This window comes from Patella vulgata, chromosome 3 (genome assembly GCF_932274485.2).
Source record: "Patella vulgata chromosome 3, xgPatVulg1.2, whole genome shotgun sequence".
Classification (NCBI taxonomy): domain Eukaryota; kingdom Metazoa; phylum Mollusca; class Gastropoda; family Patellidae; genus Patella; species Patella vulgata.
This window is the reverse complement of record NC_065881.2, coordinates 74,481,431-74,497,006: the sequence shown is the minus strand read 5'-3', so window position 1 is coordinate 74,497,006 and position 15,576 is coordinate 74,481,431. Positions and strand designations below refer to the sequence as shown.

At 36.1% G+C, this 15,576-nt stretch overlaps 1 protein-coding gene across 2 annotated transcripts; it reads right to left on the bottom strand.

The window, feature by feature from the left end:
• Window positions 1–5,026: 5,026 nt before the first annotated feature.
• LOC126814663 (cytochrome P450 1A1) lies at window positions 5,027–13,775 on the bottom strand. Of its 2 annotated transcripts, none has more exons than XM_050539967.1 (11): window positions 13,641–13,775; window positions 13,003–13,178; window positions 11,564–11,644; window positions 10,748–10,846; window positions 10,367–10,460; window positions 10,049–10,207; window positions 9,654–9,862; window positions 9,020–9,145; window positions 7,702–7,806; window positions 7,087–7,221; window positions 5,027–6,568 (listed from the first exon to the last, which is right to left on the bottom strand). In XM_050539967.1, exons 2-11 carry the CDS (start codon window positions 13,160–13,162, stop codon window positions 6,222–6,224), a joined length of 1,515 nt encoding a protein of 504 aa, XP_050395924.1. In that variant the 5' UTR covers window positions 13,163–13,178; window positions 13,641–13,775; the 3' UTR covers window positions 5,027–6,221. The 2 variants fall into 2 exon arrangements, with proteins under 2 accessions (XP_050395924.1, XP_050395925.1); XM_050539968.1 differs by lacking the exon at window positions 13,641–13,775 and adding an exon at window positions 13,474–13,569.
• Window positions 13,776–15,576: the final 1,801 nt, after the last annotated feature.

Below are 15,576 nucleotides of genomic sequence, written 5' to 3'. Positions count from 1 at the left end.
ATAACACTATGGGGTCTATATACTGTGGAGGTTACATATGTTCTGTAGAGAGGGCAATGACATCATAGTAGTCCCATGTGTTAGAAACGTGATTAGCCGCCATCCGAGGTGCCCATATAAGTATACTGTGTTGAAATCCAGGGTAGCGTCTGTGCAGCTGACCAATCCGATAAAGGAGGTACCTGGTCAATTTCCCAGGGCTCGATACATGACTTATGCACGTAAACCTCTTTATAACGAACGTGCGCGGTTGAATTTCCTTTAGATATCATTAGGAAGCTAGGAACACCACAGCCTCCTGGGCTGGGAGGCTGGGAAATAAACATCATTCGGATTAGAGTAGCTAGTTAAGTCGCAGGAGAGCCATATGATGTTAGGGGGTACATCAGTAAACCTGTCCTACGAAATGGTGGGGTAAAGAGAATGATGTTAATCGTAATCTAGTAAACACAAGCTGGGGAAAGAGAACTTATATGTAGCTTATATTTAATGTCATAGATGTGTGTCTAGTTTCCTGTATTATGGATGTTATAAAGGTATAAAAACATAGTTAACGTAAAAAGTGTTCCAGTCTTAATTTAACATTGGAAATAGTTATCACAACGTGAAGTCGAAGAAGGTCCCAGACAATAGTGTCACCCTAGTATCATGGGCCGTATCACAAAGGGGAAGTAATTCATAATAATTGATCTATTTAACGACACCGTAGTGTCACACGGGGCTGTAAAAAGTAAGCAGAAAAGTGGGACGTTAAACCCTATTTTATTGTATGTATCTATAATGCTCGTAGATTAAAAATCATATAACGTAAGAAAGTTTATTTAACGCTCAATTTTATCTAATTAGTATTTACCAAAGTATATAGTTATCACCGGTCCGTAGTCTTTTCTCTAGTCTAATAATAGCTTATAAAGACGGAGAGAGAGAGAGAGAGAGAGAGAAATGGGGTTTAACGTCCACTCGACACAAACTAGATCATTTCGGGACTAACATATGGTTTTTAATTTTATTTCAATAATTCGCTTGCGCGTAGGGGTCTTTAGAGAGAGAGAGAGAGAAATGGGGTTTAACGTCCACTCGACACAAACTAGATCATTTCGGGACTAACATATGGTTTTTAATTTTATTTCAATAATTTGCTTGCGCGTAGAGGTCTTTAGAGAGAGAGAGAGAGAGAGAGAGAGGGGGGTTAACGTCCACTCGACACAAACTAGGTCATTTCGGGACTAACATATGGTTTTTAATTTTATTTCAATAATTCGCTTGCGTGTAGGGGTCATTAGCAGTGGGAGGAAACCGGAGGACCCGGTGAAAACCCACGAGGTTGGACATAGCTTATAAAGAGGTGTGCTGAAACAAAAATATACAACAATAAATTCGTGCTATTCACAAATTTAAAACTTTGATCAATAAAATTCAGTACCAAGTAACCTATCCTGGGATTTGAGAGACACTAAAATCTAAATAGGATAATCTTTCTATTTATGTCGTTCATCAAGAAATTATTCAGTCACAAGCTTGTTTTCTAAATATTATACATCCATGGTCATGGTTTCTGGGGGAATCACCTGGCTAAGTGGGTAAGAAGCTGGCTCGCTAGCCTGGAGCTCAGGTGTTCGATCCCTGCATTGGCCGAGAAAGTAATTTCCCCTTCTCAGTGATGCAGGATGGAGGGCCTGACAAGGACTGTCTAGTCGTTCGGATGGGACGAAAAACCGAGGTCCCGTGTACACATTGAGGTGCACGTAAAAGATCCCTTGGCAGTTGGAACTCGATATAAGAGTAGGCCGTGCCCAGGCAAAATTTACCTCATAGCACAGTGTATGGCGTATGCCCGTCTTCATTAGCCCAGGTTAGGAGCAGAAAAGTAGGACGTTAAACTCCATTTCATTTCATTTTCATGGTTTCTGCATATATGCACTTTCAACGTTACAGACTGTATTTGATATCATTTAACTATCATTTGTTTTTGATAATACTTTTTGATCACCTCAAAGGTTTAAACATGCATTATGCAAGAGCAAAATCTGCTTATTACAAGTCTTTCTTTAGGCCTGAAATGTTATCTAAATTATCAATTAGACTTTAATTAACTTATCCAGACCATAATAAACTCTCGATGTCAAGGCTAGCCTTCGATGTTGGCTGGATTAGATTCCTATATGCCGCTAACGGCTATTGATAATTAAATCAATAAAAGTGGATAATCGAGACTATGCTGTTTATATCAATGATTTTAGTAATGATGACCGAGACTATGCAAAAATTTCACCCGCTTCTTCCTCGGCTCATAGTGGATCAATTTGACTGAAATTTTCAGCAAATTACCTTTACACTATCTAGTTTTTAACTATTATAGCGAGAACTGCCATCTCTTTATCTTATCTCCCATAATGTATCTTTAAGTCGTCTCATTTCTATCAAATGGGCGTGGGGTGGCTGAGTCAGAGCAGATAAACAATACCCAGGTATTAATTAAGAATGACATTAAATAACCAAGCTCACCCCCAATATTTCCAAATAATGGAGGAGCCCATGATCCAGGTGGTAATTTGTATTTCTTCTTTCCAAATATGTAACCACGCCCACTGTTATCCCTAACAACAAGACCTGGGTGGTTAAAGATAGAGGAACCTGTTTTATTATTTCTTCCAGCATATTTTAGGTTTTACATCGGCAATTATAGAAAAAACAGTTTGTATCAAACAGATTGTAGTGGTTTGGTGGCTCAGTGATATGGCGATGTCTCACTAAATAAGAGGCCCTTAGTGTGGAAGTTTGTAGGGATATTCCAGTCCTGTTCGGGTTGAATGTAAAACAACCATCAACTAGTGTCCTCGTTGGTGAGCTCATACACGATCCATTGACGGTTAGAATTCGTCGAAGAACAGTTGACAGAACTATCGCTCCAGCAGCAAAATATCCCTCGAAGCACCCTGCATAGCGTAGGTTATGTCTGTCTCCACTGGTCCGGTTGGTAAAGGTCCAGTGTTAAACACTTCTGTAGCAATACCTGCTGCAAATCTTTATTGGCATTGATCGTCTAGTGCTTTTTTCTCTGGCGTGGATACTATGTAATGTTCTTTTGGACTTAGACTTCAACATTGTGTTGTCTCTCATGATATCGAAATCAAACATATAACAGGTACCCCGACAGTTTTTCTATATTCTTTTCTATCAAAGCAGTTAAAGAGTAGTCTACATTATAATATTTAAATTTAACATATCTCTACATCATGGCTTTCTCAGAATCAAATGGTCGTCTAAAGAACCCAAACGTTGTCTGGTTAGATATGAAACATCCCCTGCATATCGGCAAGGATTATTACCTAATTTGGTCAACAAAGATGATATATATATATTTATGACAAAGAAAGATGTAAATGACCAACATGTCTATAGACCAGCCAACGTATCACAATAACCAGCATTACTTGCTATAATATCTTGATAGGGGGGTTGGATGGCTGAATGGTTAGCGTGCGCGGCGCTGTATCATAAAGTCTGTCATTGAGTCGACTGGCGTGGTTTCGAATCCCCGGTTGTACGTGACAAGGAGTAGGGTCGCCTGTCCAACCTCGTGGGTTATGTAAATAAAATTAAACCATATGTTAGTCCCGAAATGACCTAGTTTGTGTCGAGTGGACGTTAAACCCCATTTCTCTCTCTCTCTCTATAATATCTTGATTATGAATTTCAGAATCAATAATTGATTAAACATATATTATGCAAATATTAAATCTGCCTATTGCAGGTCTCTCTTTAGGCCTTCGAACAGTATAGTGATTCTTATAGGTGTTTATTTTTCTTCTAGTTTTGGTTTTTCTGAATTTGTAGGGTTGTTAATGGTGGGTTTAATGGTCTTTTTAACTAACTGACGTGGGTAGTTGTTCAAGTCTGTAAGGGCTTCTTCGATGTGTTCTAATTCTTTTTGAAGGTATTCTTTGCGACAGTTGTTGACAGCATGGCGGGCTAAAATTGCTATGGAGGCTTTCTTAACACTGTGTGGGTGGTCAGACTTGAAGTTAATGTACTGATCAGTGTGTGTTGGTTTTCTATAAACCCTTGTTGTAAGCCTGGCTTCTGTTTTCTTCACTAGTACATCCAGGAATGACAATTTTGTAAAAGTTTTGTACTGAAACATCCATGGGTCAAATGTATTATTTTTTTTTTTTTTGTCATTTGAGATAAGTACCTTTTAATAGAATAATGTATATGCTTGAGCTGTATATGAATAACAATCCCTGAAAAGACATATCACACGTGTATATGTTGTATTGGTATTGAAAGAATCATCTTCAAGCTAATTTGTCGCCAATTTGGAGCAACCATTTGTGAAATGAATCGCAAGCTGTTCATAATGAGACTGGTGACTAACAGAACCTATAAATTATACGGTCATCTTTGATCTTCGGCTCTCGTGGAATTAACCCGTAGATTTCAGAGGTACCAAACTACAAATATCTTCATGAGAGTCCTTTTTATCAGAAACCATCGTCAAACGGATCTGAGGGTTGTGACCCGACTAATACATAAATAATTAAAAGACACGCCGGGGGGGGGGGGGGGTCACTTTACTTCATTACGATATACACCAAATCATAAGTTAGCTGCTTGCCCTCCATAGGTGTCTTCAGATGTTATAGTGTATTATAAATATATATATATAAACAACACAGTGACTCATTCACCACGTTGGGTCTCTTCCACACTCATTAACTCTAGAAAATAAACAGTGGGTTAATTGTTGACAGACATTTCAACGAGTGAATTAAGAAGGCTCAATGCAAAAATATGTCAATACAATGACCAAAGACCAGTTTCAACAATCTGATATAAAACTGAATTGACATGATGTCTGTGATGGCACTCCATATATAAATAGTTTGGTGCGCTAAAGCAAAGAAATGTTGTGATAAAATGATAGCACATAGTGTTTTAGGGAGACTGAAACTCAATAACGGCCAACCACTGTTCTGTTGATAGAGGTTCAGATTGCTGCTGTGAATAAAATAAAAGGCCACTGTAAGCAAAATTAAAACAGTTTTATTCCGTAAAATATATGTGGAATTTCTAATTTAATCAACTGCTAAAGCCATATTACACAAGAAAACTATAAAACTAAATCTGATTAGCCGAATTTTTAGTTAGAATCATGTCTGTTGCTCAATCTGATTAGTAGAATTTTTAATTCATCCCGGGGCAAAACCTAGTTTTGGCGCTGGAAACAAATTAATGGTTTTGTGTTACTGTAGCAAATGTATTGCATTATGTGTAAGGCAAATTAATTAATTGTCTGGGACTACAAGTGTGTTCTGTGGCCATAGTTTTAAGTCGTGGTCTCATTCCTGTTCGGGAGTATGGACGGCCGAATGGTTAGCATGTGCGCGCTGTATCATAAAGTCTGTCATTGAGTCAACTGACGGTTTTTCGATTCCCCGGTTGTACGTGACAAGGAGTAGAGTCGCCGGTCCAACCTCTTGGGTTTTCTCCGGGTACCCCGGTTTCCTCCCACTGCTAAAGACCCCTATATACGCGCAAGCGAATTATTGAAATAAATTTAAACCATGTGTTAGTCCCGAAATGACCTAATTTGTGTCAAGTGGGCGTTAAACTCCACTTCTCTCTCTCTCTCATTCCTGTTATGGCGGCAATGTAAACGTGTTTGTTGAAAAGTTAGAGAGACACTAAACGTCGATTGTTCTAAAACCGTTGGCCGCTCCGTTCATGTAAGATAAACAAGGGCAATGGTTTTCTGAATTGTAACGACAGTTGAAGACGAGTATTTAGACTTTGGGTTTAGTATAGTAAACCAGTAAAGATAGGCTATTAATCGAACATGGTGAATCAACGTCCACCAGTAGTAAGCCTATCCTATGTACAGTCAGTGTTGTATAATGGTTTAACGATTCAAAAGTTTATGGTACAAACATCCTATAGAGTTGTAAGAAAGGAACAATAAATGGTTAAAGGTACCTTGGACTATTGTTTTGATTACAGCTGCTATATTTTGCCTTCAGGACGTCTAAATGTGAGTTTTATTCACTAATATATATGAAATTTCTACTTTAATCAACTGCTAAAGCTGTTATTACACAAATAAGCCATAAAGCTTAATTTGATTAGTTAATTTTTAATTAGAATCATGTCTGTCGCTCAATTTGATTAGTTGAAGTGCTTACTCAGAAACATGTCTGGTGCTCATTGCGAGTAGTTTGTTTTTAATTTGTACGTTCTTCCGCCACTACGTAATTCATGGGTGGTGAAAAAGTTAGTGCTGGCACTGGAATCAAATTGATGGTTTCGCCTTCAGGACATCTAAATGTGAAATTTCTCAGAAGCAGAGCCAGCATGAGATGCATTTCGGGTCTGGCAATAGTTTCACCCAGGCAATTTCTACGTCCAGCAGAAAATGGCAGCCATGACATTGTTTTTGGCGCCAACTTTCCATCTTCATCCAGGAATCTTTCAGGTCTGAAGACCTCCGGATCCTTCCATACATCTGGATCGTGGTGAAGAGCCCAATGATTGGTCATCACCATAGTACCTTCTGGTATCTCATAGTCTCCTGCAACATACATACGTAAAGTGTTGTCCCTTAATTATTTGTTTTAGTATTACTAAATAGATATGTATTTAAAACGAATCCCAAATAATTTTGGCCCCCAATGAATATCGTGCACTGTGATAATATATAGGTTAATAATATGGTCTAAAAAATAATATATCAATATATATATACAAATCAATGTATTATATATATATATTATTTAGATTGCTAGACTTAGCTCTAGATCTACCTCAAATCGTATCACAACGTGTTTTATTTAGATTGCTAGACACAACGTTGTATCACAACTTCAGAATAACAATATCTTAACGCAAACGCGCGTATTTGAAACGAAATGAAGACATTAAACATAGCGGGCTGGTTCAATTTACTCGGCAAAAATAATCACTTCAGGGCTAAAATCCTCTTTCAGGGCTCAATCATCTCAACGATCAGAATATTTTGACATATTACACTATTAATATCCTGGTATCTGCCTCGATATTGACCCTTATAGGCTTCCATACTAGACCTACCTAAAGTTACATCACATCGTGTTTTATGTGGTAACCCAATTGGAACAACAGGACAAATTCTCATACTCTCGTGAAGAACAGCCTCTGTGTATGGTAATTTTTCTCTACTGCTTACTGTCACTGGCTGACCGGCATCTGGTGTATAAAATAATAGGTATAGTGCCAATAAAATCTAGTTTGCCCGACTTAAGAATTACTGAAATCTAAAACTCCCCTTTTTTGACATGTTTGTCCCTGCCGCGTGCCATTAAGGATGCATTATTTATACAAGAGCTAAATCTGCCTATTGCAGGTCTTTCTTTAGGCTTTAAATTTTCAAAATATCCCTCTTTTCATTATCTAATTTTTATCTATTATAGCGAGAACTGACAGTTCTTTATCTAAATCTTACATAATGCATCTTTAGCCCCCGTGGAAAATGTCCTACATCCCAGGCATATTCTATAGAAAATACAAGTGTCAATATTACTCCAAGGCATATTTTCTAATTATAAATCTATTTTTCCTTTTCATTAAGAAAACCATAGTTTCAAATAAAATAAATTTTAAGGATTGAATTTTGTTATTTATTTGTGTGTCTGTATGTCTGACGATAACCTATACTGAGATACCTACCAAATACTTCATCTAATTCATCTTGAACTTTCTTCTGTATTTCTGGATGTGTTACTAATAATAGAATGGTCCACGTGATTGTCTGCCTGGTTGTATCAACTCCAGCTAAAACAATTTGAAAAATAAAATATTTAAAGGAGCTAAATCTCGAAGTCAATATTTTCCATAACATTCGAAATTAAAAACACCAATTAAGATCCAATATTGGTCCATTTCAACCAATATACATGTTGTCTTGCCGTGCAAATATTGTATCCTAATATAAAATATTGGTCCATTTCAACTAATATAGATGTAATCTTGCCGTGCATGGGATCCGAATATATCAAATATTTAAGACATAAAGAACATTTTAAAATCATTACACGTTCGTGTATTCTATGGTTTCGGATGACATTTGTAATGAATAAAGAAACAAATATACTACAAGGAAATGCAGAAGTAATTATAAAAGGCTGATTGACAAACGACGAATAAAACAGTGTAGTAAATATAAAAAAAACAACAACGGACAATTAGGTAATACGTATAATTAAAAATATGTTAACTAAAGGACATATAGCTCTTTTCCCGTCTGATGGTCTAGCTAGGTGGGAAAAGTAAAAAAAGAAATTTCGTCTCATTCGTGTAGCCGTCCCAAAAATGTGCCAATTTTGAGTCCCCACCCCTGCTCTTCCTCAAACACACGTCCATAATATCCAGGATTTCCCGCTGGACTTTTTAGTTGGTCGTGGTTAAATGCGACGGGAAAATAGTCTTAATGAAAGAGCTGCATTATTATCCTACAGTTGCAATATTTATTTTCTGGTGAGGTTCACCCTTGTCAGTGATGCGGGACAGAGGGCCAAGCAAGGGAAAACATCTACACAAGAACCCTTAACAGGTGGATTTCGATGTAAGAGTGGGCCGTACTGCAGCAAAATAACACACATATACTAATGTCCAAAAGAATGTATACACACTAAAAATATGACTAAGTTTTATTTTGATTAAAAACATTTGAAAAAACTTTACGGGGTATGTCTCTTGTGTCCAAACTCAATACTTCTAAGCAAAATAAAAAAAGCGAAACAGATTGACATTGTACCCAAATGCCGCATACGATGGAAAACGACTTTGTTGATGCAGCACGAAATGCACAGTGTATACTTTCTTTTGGACATTAGTTTTATTAACCCGGTCATATCGAAACAGTAGGACGTTAAACCCCCAGTTAGGATGTAAAGCGGTTCCAGGGCTTCGATGACAAGGGTGGTAACTCCACATAAAATAGTCGGACGTTAAACCCAATTACATTTATTTTCAAAAGATATTTTACCTCCAAATATATCAGTAACAGCTTGTATTAAATGTCTGTCTGTGACAATGGAGTTTATTTCAGGATCTTCAAGTGCTGCTTGCTTTTTACCATGGATCAAAAAATCTGTAAAATCTTTCATATTCCCTGAAATTAAAATGACGAGAGGGTTTAATTTGATCATGATTCATAAAAATAATTGTCAATTTCAATGAATTTTATATGTTGATTGTTTTGTGGATGACAGTAAGTTTTCCTTGAAAATCTTAGGTCTACAGATATAGCTAGTGTCGGGATCTAATTAATGAATGAAATGGGGTTTAACATCCTACTCTTCTGCACCAACAGGGTTAACGAAGATGGGCGTACACCATACAGTGTGCTAAAAGTGATCCACACCAAAATTTATTGGTCTAAAATTATTACAATCTATCATTCCTATTGCAAATTTCTAGTGATTTCATACTTCTTGGAATCGCCAGTCGACGTCTGAATATAACTTGGTACTTTTTTTTGTGAGGAGCAACTAATTATCCCTGTGTTAACATTAGAAGTCATACTTTGATACTGCCTTTCGGGTTCCAGACCAGTTACGAAATTGTCTTTCGCTCAATTCCAACAACCCTAATTAGATAAGTAGAAACAATACCAATACCTTCCGAATATAGCTCTTGATGTTTTGCAAATTCCTCTGCAATAAAAGTCTCAATTACTCCAAAATTTTTCTTGATTTTTTTAAATTTTGCTGTTGGATATTTACGGAGCGGTGGTATTATGTCTTCCAAGAAACCTTTTCCAATATCGTCATTAACAGAATTTAAACTTTCTACCAACTCCAGAAATAATTTATCATCAATTTCAAAACTGGAATAAATATCGGTAGAAGTAATAAGGGGATTTATCGATAAAAGCTGTTAATATAATTGCCTTTTATTGTATTAGAATTACCTTTTATTGTATTAGAATTACCTTTATTATATTAGAATTACCTTTATTATATTAGAATTACCGTTATTGCGTTAGAATAACCTGTTATTTTATCAGAATTACCTTTTATTAAAACAGACACCATTAAGTAAATTAAAGACCAATAAATTTATGTATTTGTATATATTAATGGGTTTTCCATTTTCTTCTCTGAATTTATTCATCGTTTTTGATGATGTTTCAAATAAGTTTTCCTCTAAAGCGCTTCCAGATAGGTATTGCCTAAAATAAGTTAAAGTGATTTGTTAAGAAACATTAATTATAATAACAATGAGTGGATTTTCACACTAATACAATATTGACGCATAATTTACCTTAAACCTTAATTATAATAGCGATGGGTGGATTTTCACACTAATAAAATATTGAAGCATAATTTACCTTAAACCTTGATGAGCTATTTTCCTTAAATATTTCCACGCTGGCGAAATATCAGAAAATACGATGTTTCTGTAATCATCTGAGAAAGAAGCCACTAAAAATAAAAATAAAATAAATGAATTATACTGTGAAATAGAAAGTAAATGAGTGCAGTAACAACGTAGAGACATTTCTGTTTCCTTGCCAGGCTTCCATTCTGTAAGTGACAAGAAGTAGGGTCTCCTGTCCAACCTAGTTGGTATTCTCTGGGTCCCCTGGTTTCATCGAGTGGCCTTAAACCAGATTTTATTTCAATTCATGTCAATGGATACCATGTACATTTAATGGTTTTTGCCTTAAATGGAATTGTATAATTTGTAGTATGTATGCAGGGAAACCTACTTGACCAAATCTGATATCTTCCTGCAAATTCGGCAGCCTTTTTAACATAAGCTTCATTCACAGCATCACCACTATTTAACATTATACATCTTAGAGGCCCTGAAAAATGAACATATTTTGATAATGGCGTCTAAGCTTGGTTTAAAATCACAATCAACACTTATACTTCCATATATAGGAAGCCGTGGTGCTGGGAGGAGAGCCTTGCTTGATTCAACGTATAGTCGTCCGTCTTCATTAGCCCAGTCGAAGCAGAACAGTACGAAGTTAATCCCCGTTTCATTTCAATTTCGTACCTTTTCCATATAAAATCGCTGGCTTACTTTGTCTAGTTGCAGATGTATTTTAACTACTAGAAATCTAGAAATGGGGTTTAACGTCCACTCGACACAAACTAGGTCATTTCGGGACTAACATATGTTTTTTAAAATTTTATTTCAATAATTCGCATGCGCGTAGGGGTCTTTAGAAGTGGGAGGAAATCGGAGCACCCGGAGAAAACCCACGAGTTTGGAACGTATTTTGACGTTAATACAATTATTCATGTTACGGCTCTATTTTATGATATAGGCATTAGGGGTCCCATAAAAAATATATTATGAATAAGTCAAAGTTAGCTCAATTTTCACAAGAGGCTATTATTAGTAAACTTAAAAGTTGGACATTAAACCCCATTTCATTTTATTTATCTGGAAAATGCTCGTATATTGAAAATCATATAGCGCTCGCTTCCGAAGTGATATTTAATAATCCATATTGTGGGACATTCGTATTTCATTTAGGTTAAAAATTAAAAGTATCTACAGTAGCATTTACCAAAGTATATAGTTATCACCGGTCCGTAGTCTTGTCTCCAGTCTAATAATAGCTTATAAAGAGGTGTGTTGGACATTATTGCTGAAACAAAAAATATACAAAATTAATTCCGTGTTATCAATGATGGTCATCATATTTTTAAGTGGGGGTCACGGTGACTAAGTGGGTAAGACGCTGGCTCGATGGCCCGAAGGTCGGGTGCTTGATCCCTGCATTGGCTGAGAAAGTACGTCGGGTATTTCCGGCGTGGTTTTTATCACCCCAAAGGTCTAAGTCGCCTAATTTCGACCTGCTGAGTTAGAGCAGATACATAAAACGTAGGTATTAATTAAGATATATTATTATTGTTCGATTTATATAGCGCTTCATTACACGTGAAGTGTTTCTAAGCGCATATCACAAACATATACTTCAAACACACAAAAACAATCAAAATCAGGAGAACATAATTAAACACAGCTGCCTGTTAGGCGCTATTATTCAAAGGTTTATATCCAACAAATCAACCGGCTAATCTCTATATTGAACTCAGTCGAGGTATTACCTGATGAACACCTACACCAAGTAGAGTTCAAAAATAAAAACGAAGTTTAAAAGAATCAACTTCATTAACAAAAATTAAACAATCAAAAACTTAACTGATAAATCAAATTCAAACGAAACAAATAAAACAAAGAAAATGAAAAGAGCAGTTCATTACCATTCTACATTAACAAAATAAAGGAAATCAACTTGTGAAAATTTGTTAAAAAAAAAAAAAAAACATCAGTTGTCTTATTTTACACATAACTTGTTATCAGTATTAGAAGAGATTACACACAGACAACTGAGGGAGCCACATTTATTTGTACGGAAAATCATGTTTAAGCTTGTAGACCCTCTAAGGAACACAATTTCTATCCGATTTTGACAAAACTTAAAATATATGTTTACATGTATATCCCAAAGATCGCAACTACTTTGATTATAGACTATAGATGATTATAGATTATAGATGATTATAAATAGGTAAAAGACTTAACATGACTCAATGACAGACCTTGTTAACCCATTTGGCCACCCAACCCCCTTGATGATCATAGATGGATGAGGAAGTATGTTATGTTAAATGGAAACTCTGATGATTTTAAATAGGTAAAAGACTTTAAGTGATTACACATGTTAATGATTGTATAGTGGGACACAAAAGTCATATCAATAATGAACAGAATTGTGTGAGGAAACCAGTGTGTGTTGATTATTGATGATGGATTTCTGAGCAAGATTTTACAAGTTCCACTTACCCTTTTCTAAATCTTCTAGTTTAAGATATTTAATATTATATTTATTGGTATCAACTAATGTAAGAAGTATTCTATATAATTCTTGACTACTATCAACATCTAGATTGCAACTGGTTACAATATAAACTATTTTACTGATTATATAACTAAACTAACCCCCAATATTTCCAAGTAATGGAGGAGCCCACGGTCCAGGTGGTAATTTGTATTTCCTCTTTCCAAATGTGTAATATGTAACCACGCCCACTGTTATCCCGATCAACAAGGCCTGGGTGGTTAAAGATAGAGGAATCTGTTTTACTATTTCTTCCAGCATTTTTGTAGTTTTACATCTGAAATTATTGAAAAAAAAAATTTGTATCAAACATAATTGTCGTGGTTTGGTGGCTCAGTAAGTATGTCTCACTAAACAAGAGGTCCCAGGTTCGATCCCGATGGTGGTTGAGTAAGTTGTCAGGACGAAGGGTGCGTTCTCTCATGACACGGTGCTTTCCAAATTTGAAAATAATCCGACAAAGACTATTGCCTCTATCGCGTTTACAAACCAACTGTTGACGGACGGACTGACAAACAGGATGGCGACATAATACATCCACACTGAAATGCGTATCAAAATAAGAGACTTGCCGGCAAAATTTCCCTCAAACGAATTGGCTGACACTTTACGTCCTCTTCACTTGGCTGTACAAAAATATTGCGCAATATTGTTAACGTTCAGTTAATATTACAGGTAGGGCTATTAATAGCTCAGGTCAGACGTTCTATATACTGAACCTATGATATTATATACTTACTGGCTTGTAGTAATATAGATAATATAACGGGCTATCCTCGGATGTAACCACTCTTGTAAAGTTTATTTCAGCTATATCAATCACAACTCAAAAAAGTTACCATCGATTCGGTATGCCATGTAATATTTTCTCTACATAGTCGTTCGGATGGTACGGAAACCGAGGTCCAGTCTAGGCATAAACATTGGAATGTACGTAAAAGATCCCGTACCGCTGATGTCAGAGCAAAATTTCCCTCATAACACACTTCATGACCTAGGCTTAAATAGGGCCTAATGCCCATTTTCATTTGCTTACTACGTGACTAACATATGGTCAATTTTATTTAACAATTGGCTTGCTGATCAAGGGGTCTTGGGCAATTCTTCAAATTATAAGCATAGTCAATAGTCACAGTGTTTGATGAAGAGGCCTGCACCCTCTTTTATTTGACATGCTTTTTATAGATCATAGATGGTTTCAGCGATAGGCTGTTAACCAACTCCATATCAACTCCATATATAGCCTAGCCAGTGAGTGGGTGCAGATCAAGAATCGAAAAACCAAAAATGTTTCATAATTAAATTACTATGTATCATTTCGTTTAATGTAATGTTTGTTTTATAAGTTTAATAATAATAATAATAATACGTTACGGTACCCTGGGGGTTGGGTGGCCGAATGGTTAGTACGTGTGCGCTGTATCATAAGGTCAACTGACATGGTTTCGATTCCCCTGTTTTGATGTCGCCTGCCGACCCTCGTGGGTTTTCTCCGGGTCCTCCGGATTCCCCCTACTGCTAAAGACCCCTACGCGCAAGCGAATTGTTGAAATAAAATTGTACCATGTGTTAGTCCCGAATTGTTTGTTTGTTCATATGAAACTTCTGATCCCTGCTTAACATCCAATGAATATTTAATTTAGTTCATGTAAAAGTTGACAAGAAGAAAATCTGGTATTCAGAAATTCAGTTTAAAAAAGATATGTCTGTGTCAAAATGACTAAAGTATTTATTTATACATGCTAGAAATAGACACATACTTATGGGCAACAGGCGTACGAGCCAGGGAGGCAGGGGGGGGGGGGCTGCCCCCCTAACTTTCGGGCAGGCTGACTTTTCGGGCAGAAGGGTAAAGTGAAAAAAAAAAAATTATTTCATCTACTTGGCAAAATAAAGTGCCCGAAATCTAGTAAAACACTAATTTTACGGGCTAGAATAGCAGTAAAACGCGTTTGCGGCCGTCAAATATTCCAAAATTTTCTTCGGGGGTCCATACAAGGTCAGTTCTGCTTCTTCACCTCTCGAAGAAAACCGGCGCCGCTGTCTGTAAACCTGAAATTTTTTCGGGCATTTCTAGTTTTTCTTCCCTAACTGTCCTTGAGCCCTAATAAAACACTAATTTCACTTTTCTTTTAATTGAATACCACAAATTTGTACTGAGTTGACTATGGATTAAAACATTTTATCACCCAATAATACATTCTACAGTAGATATCGCTTGTGTGATAAATTTCATAATCTACTGCGATATCTCCTTAGGAGATATCGCTTTACATGAATTTGATTGGTCAGTTGAAAAGGAACTACTTTTTTTATTTTCAAAGAACAGTTCCTTTTTTATAAAAAGTAACTTTTTTTTTTATTAAAAATGAACTATTGTTATTCAATTGACCTTGATGGAAACACTGGGTCAATATAAAGGACTTTGCAATGGTTGAATTGCTGTCAAAAAATCATGAATCACTACGCCGTAATGTTCAGTAAAAGTGAAATCTACAGCAAAGAATTATATTTATCTATTTGTGCATGTAAGAAGGGATTGTGTGATAAATAAAATCTCCTACTCGTCTTTTTTGATATCAAAATATATCAACGCTCGTTGATAAAGTAAAAAAAACTCGGCAGCGCCTCGTTTTTTTTTACTTTATCAACTGTGTTGATATTTTTTGATATCA

Bases quoted from the DNA above. Each gene is read 5' to 3' on its own strand.
- LOC126814663 (XM_050539967.1), bottom strand. From the start codon at position 13,162: ATGCTGGAAGAAATAGTAAAACAGATTCCTCTATCTTTAACCACCCAG. The intron at 10,208-10,366 runs GTAAATTATGCT...AACTTATTTTAG, and splicing joins ATAGCTCATCAAGGTTTAAG to GCAATACCTATCTGGAAGCG. The intron at 9,146-9,653 runs GTATTGGTATTG...TTTTAATTTCAG, and splicing joins TCAAGAGCTATATTCGGAAG to GGAATATGAAAGATTTTACA.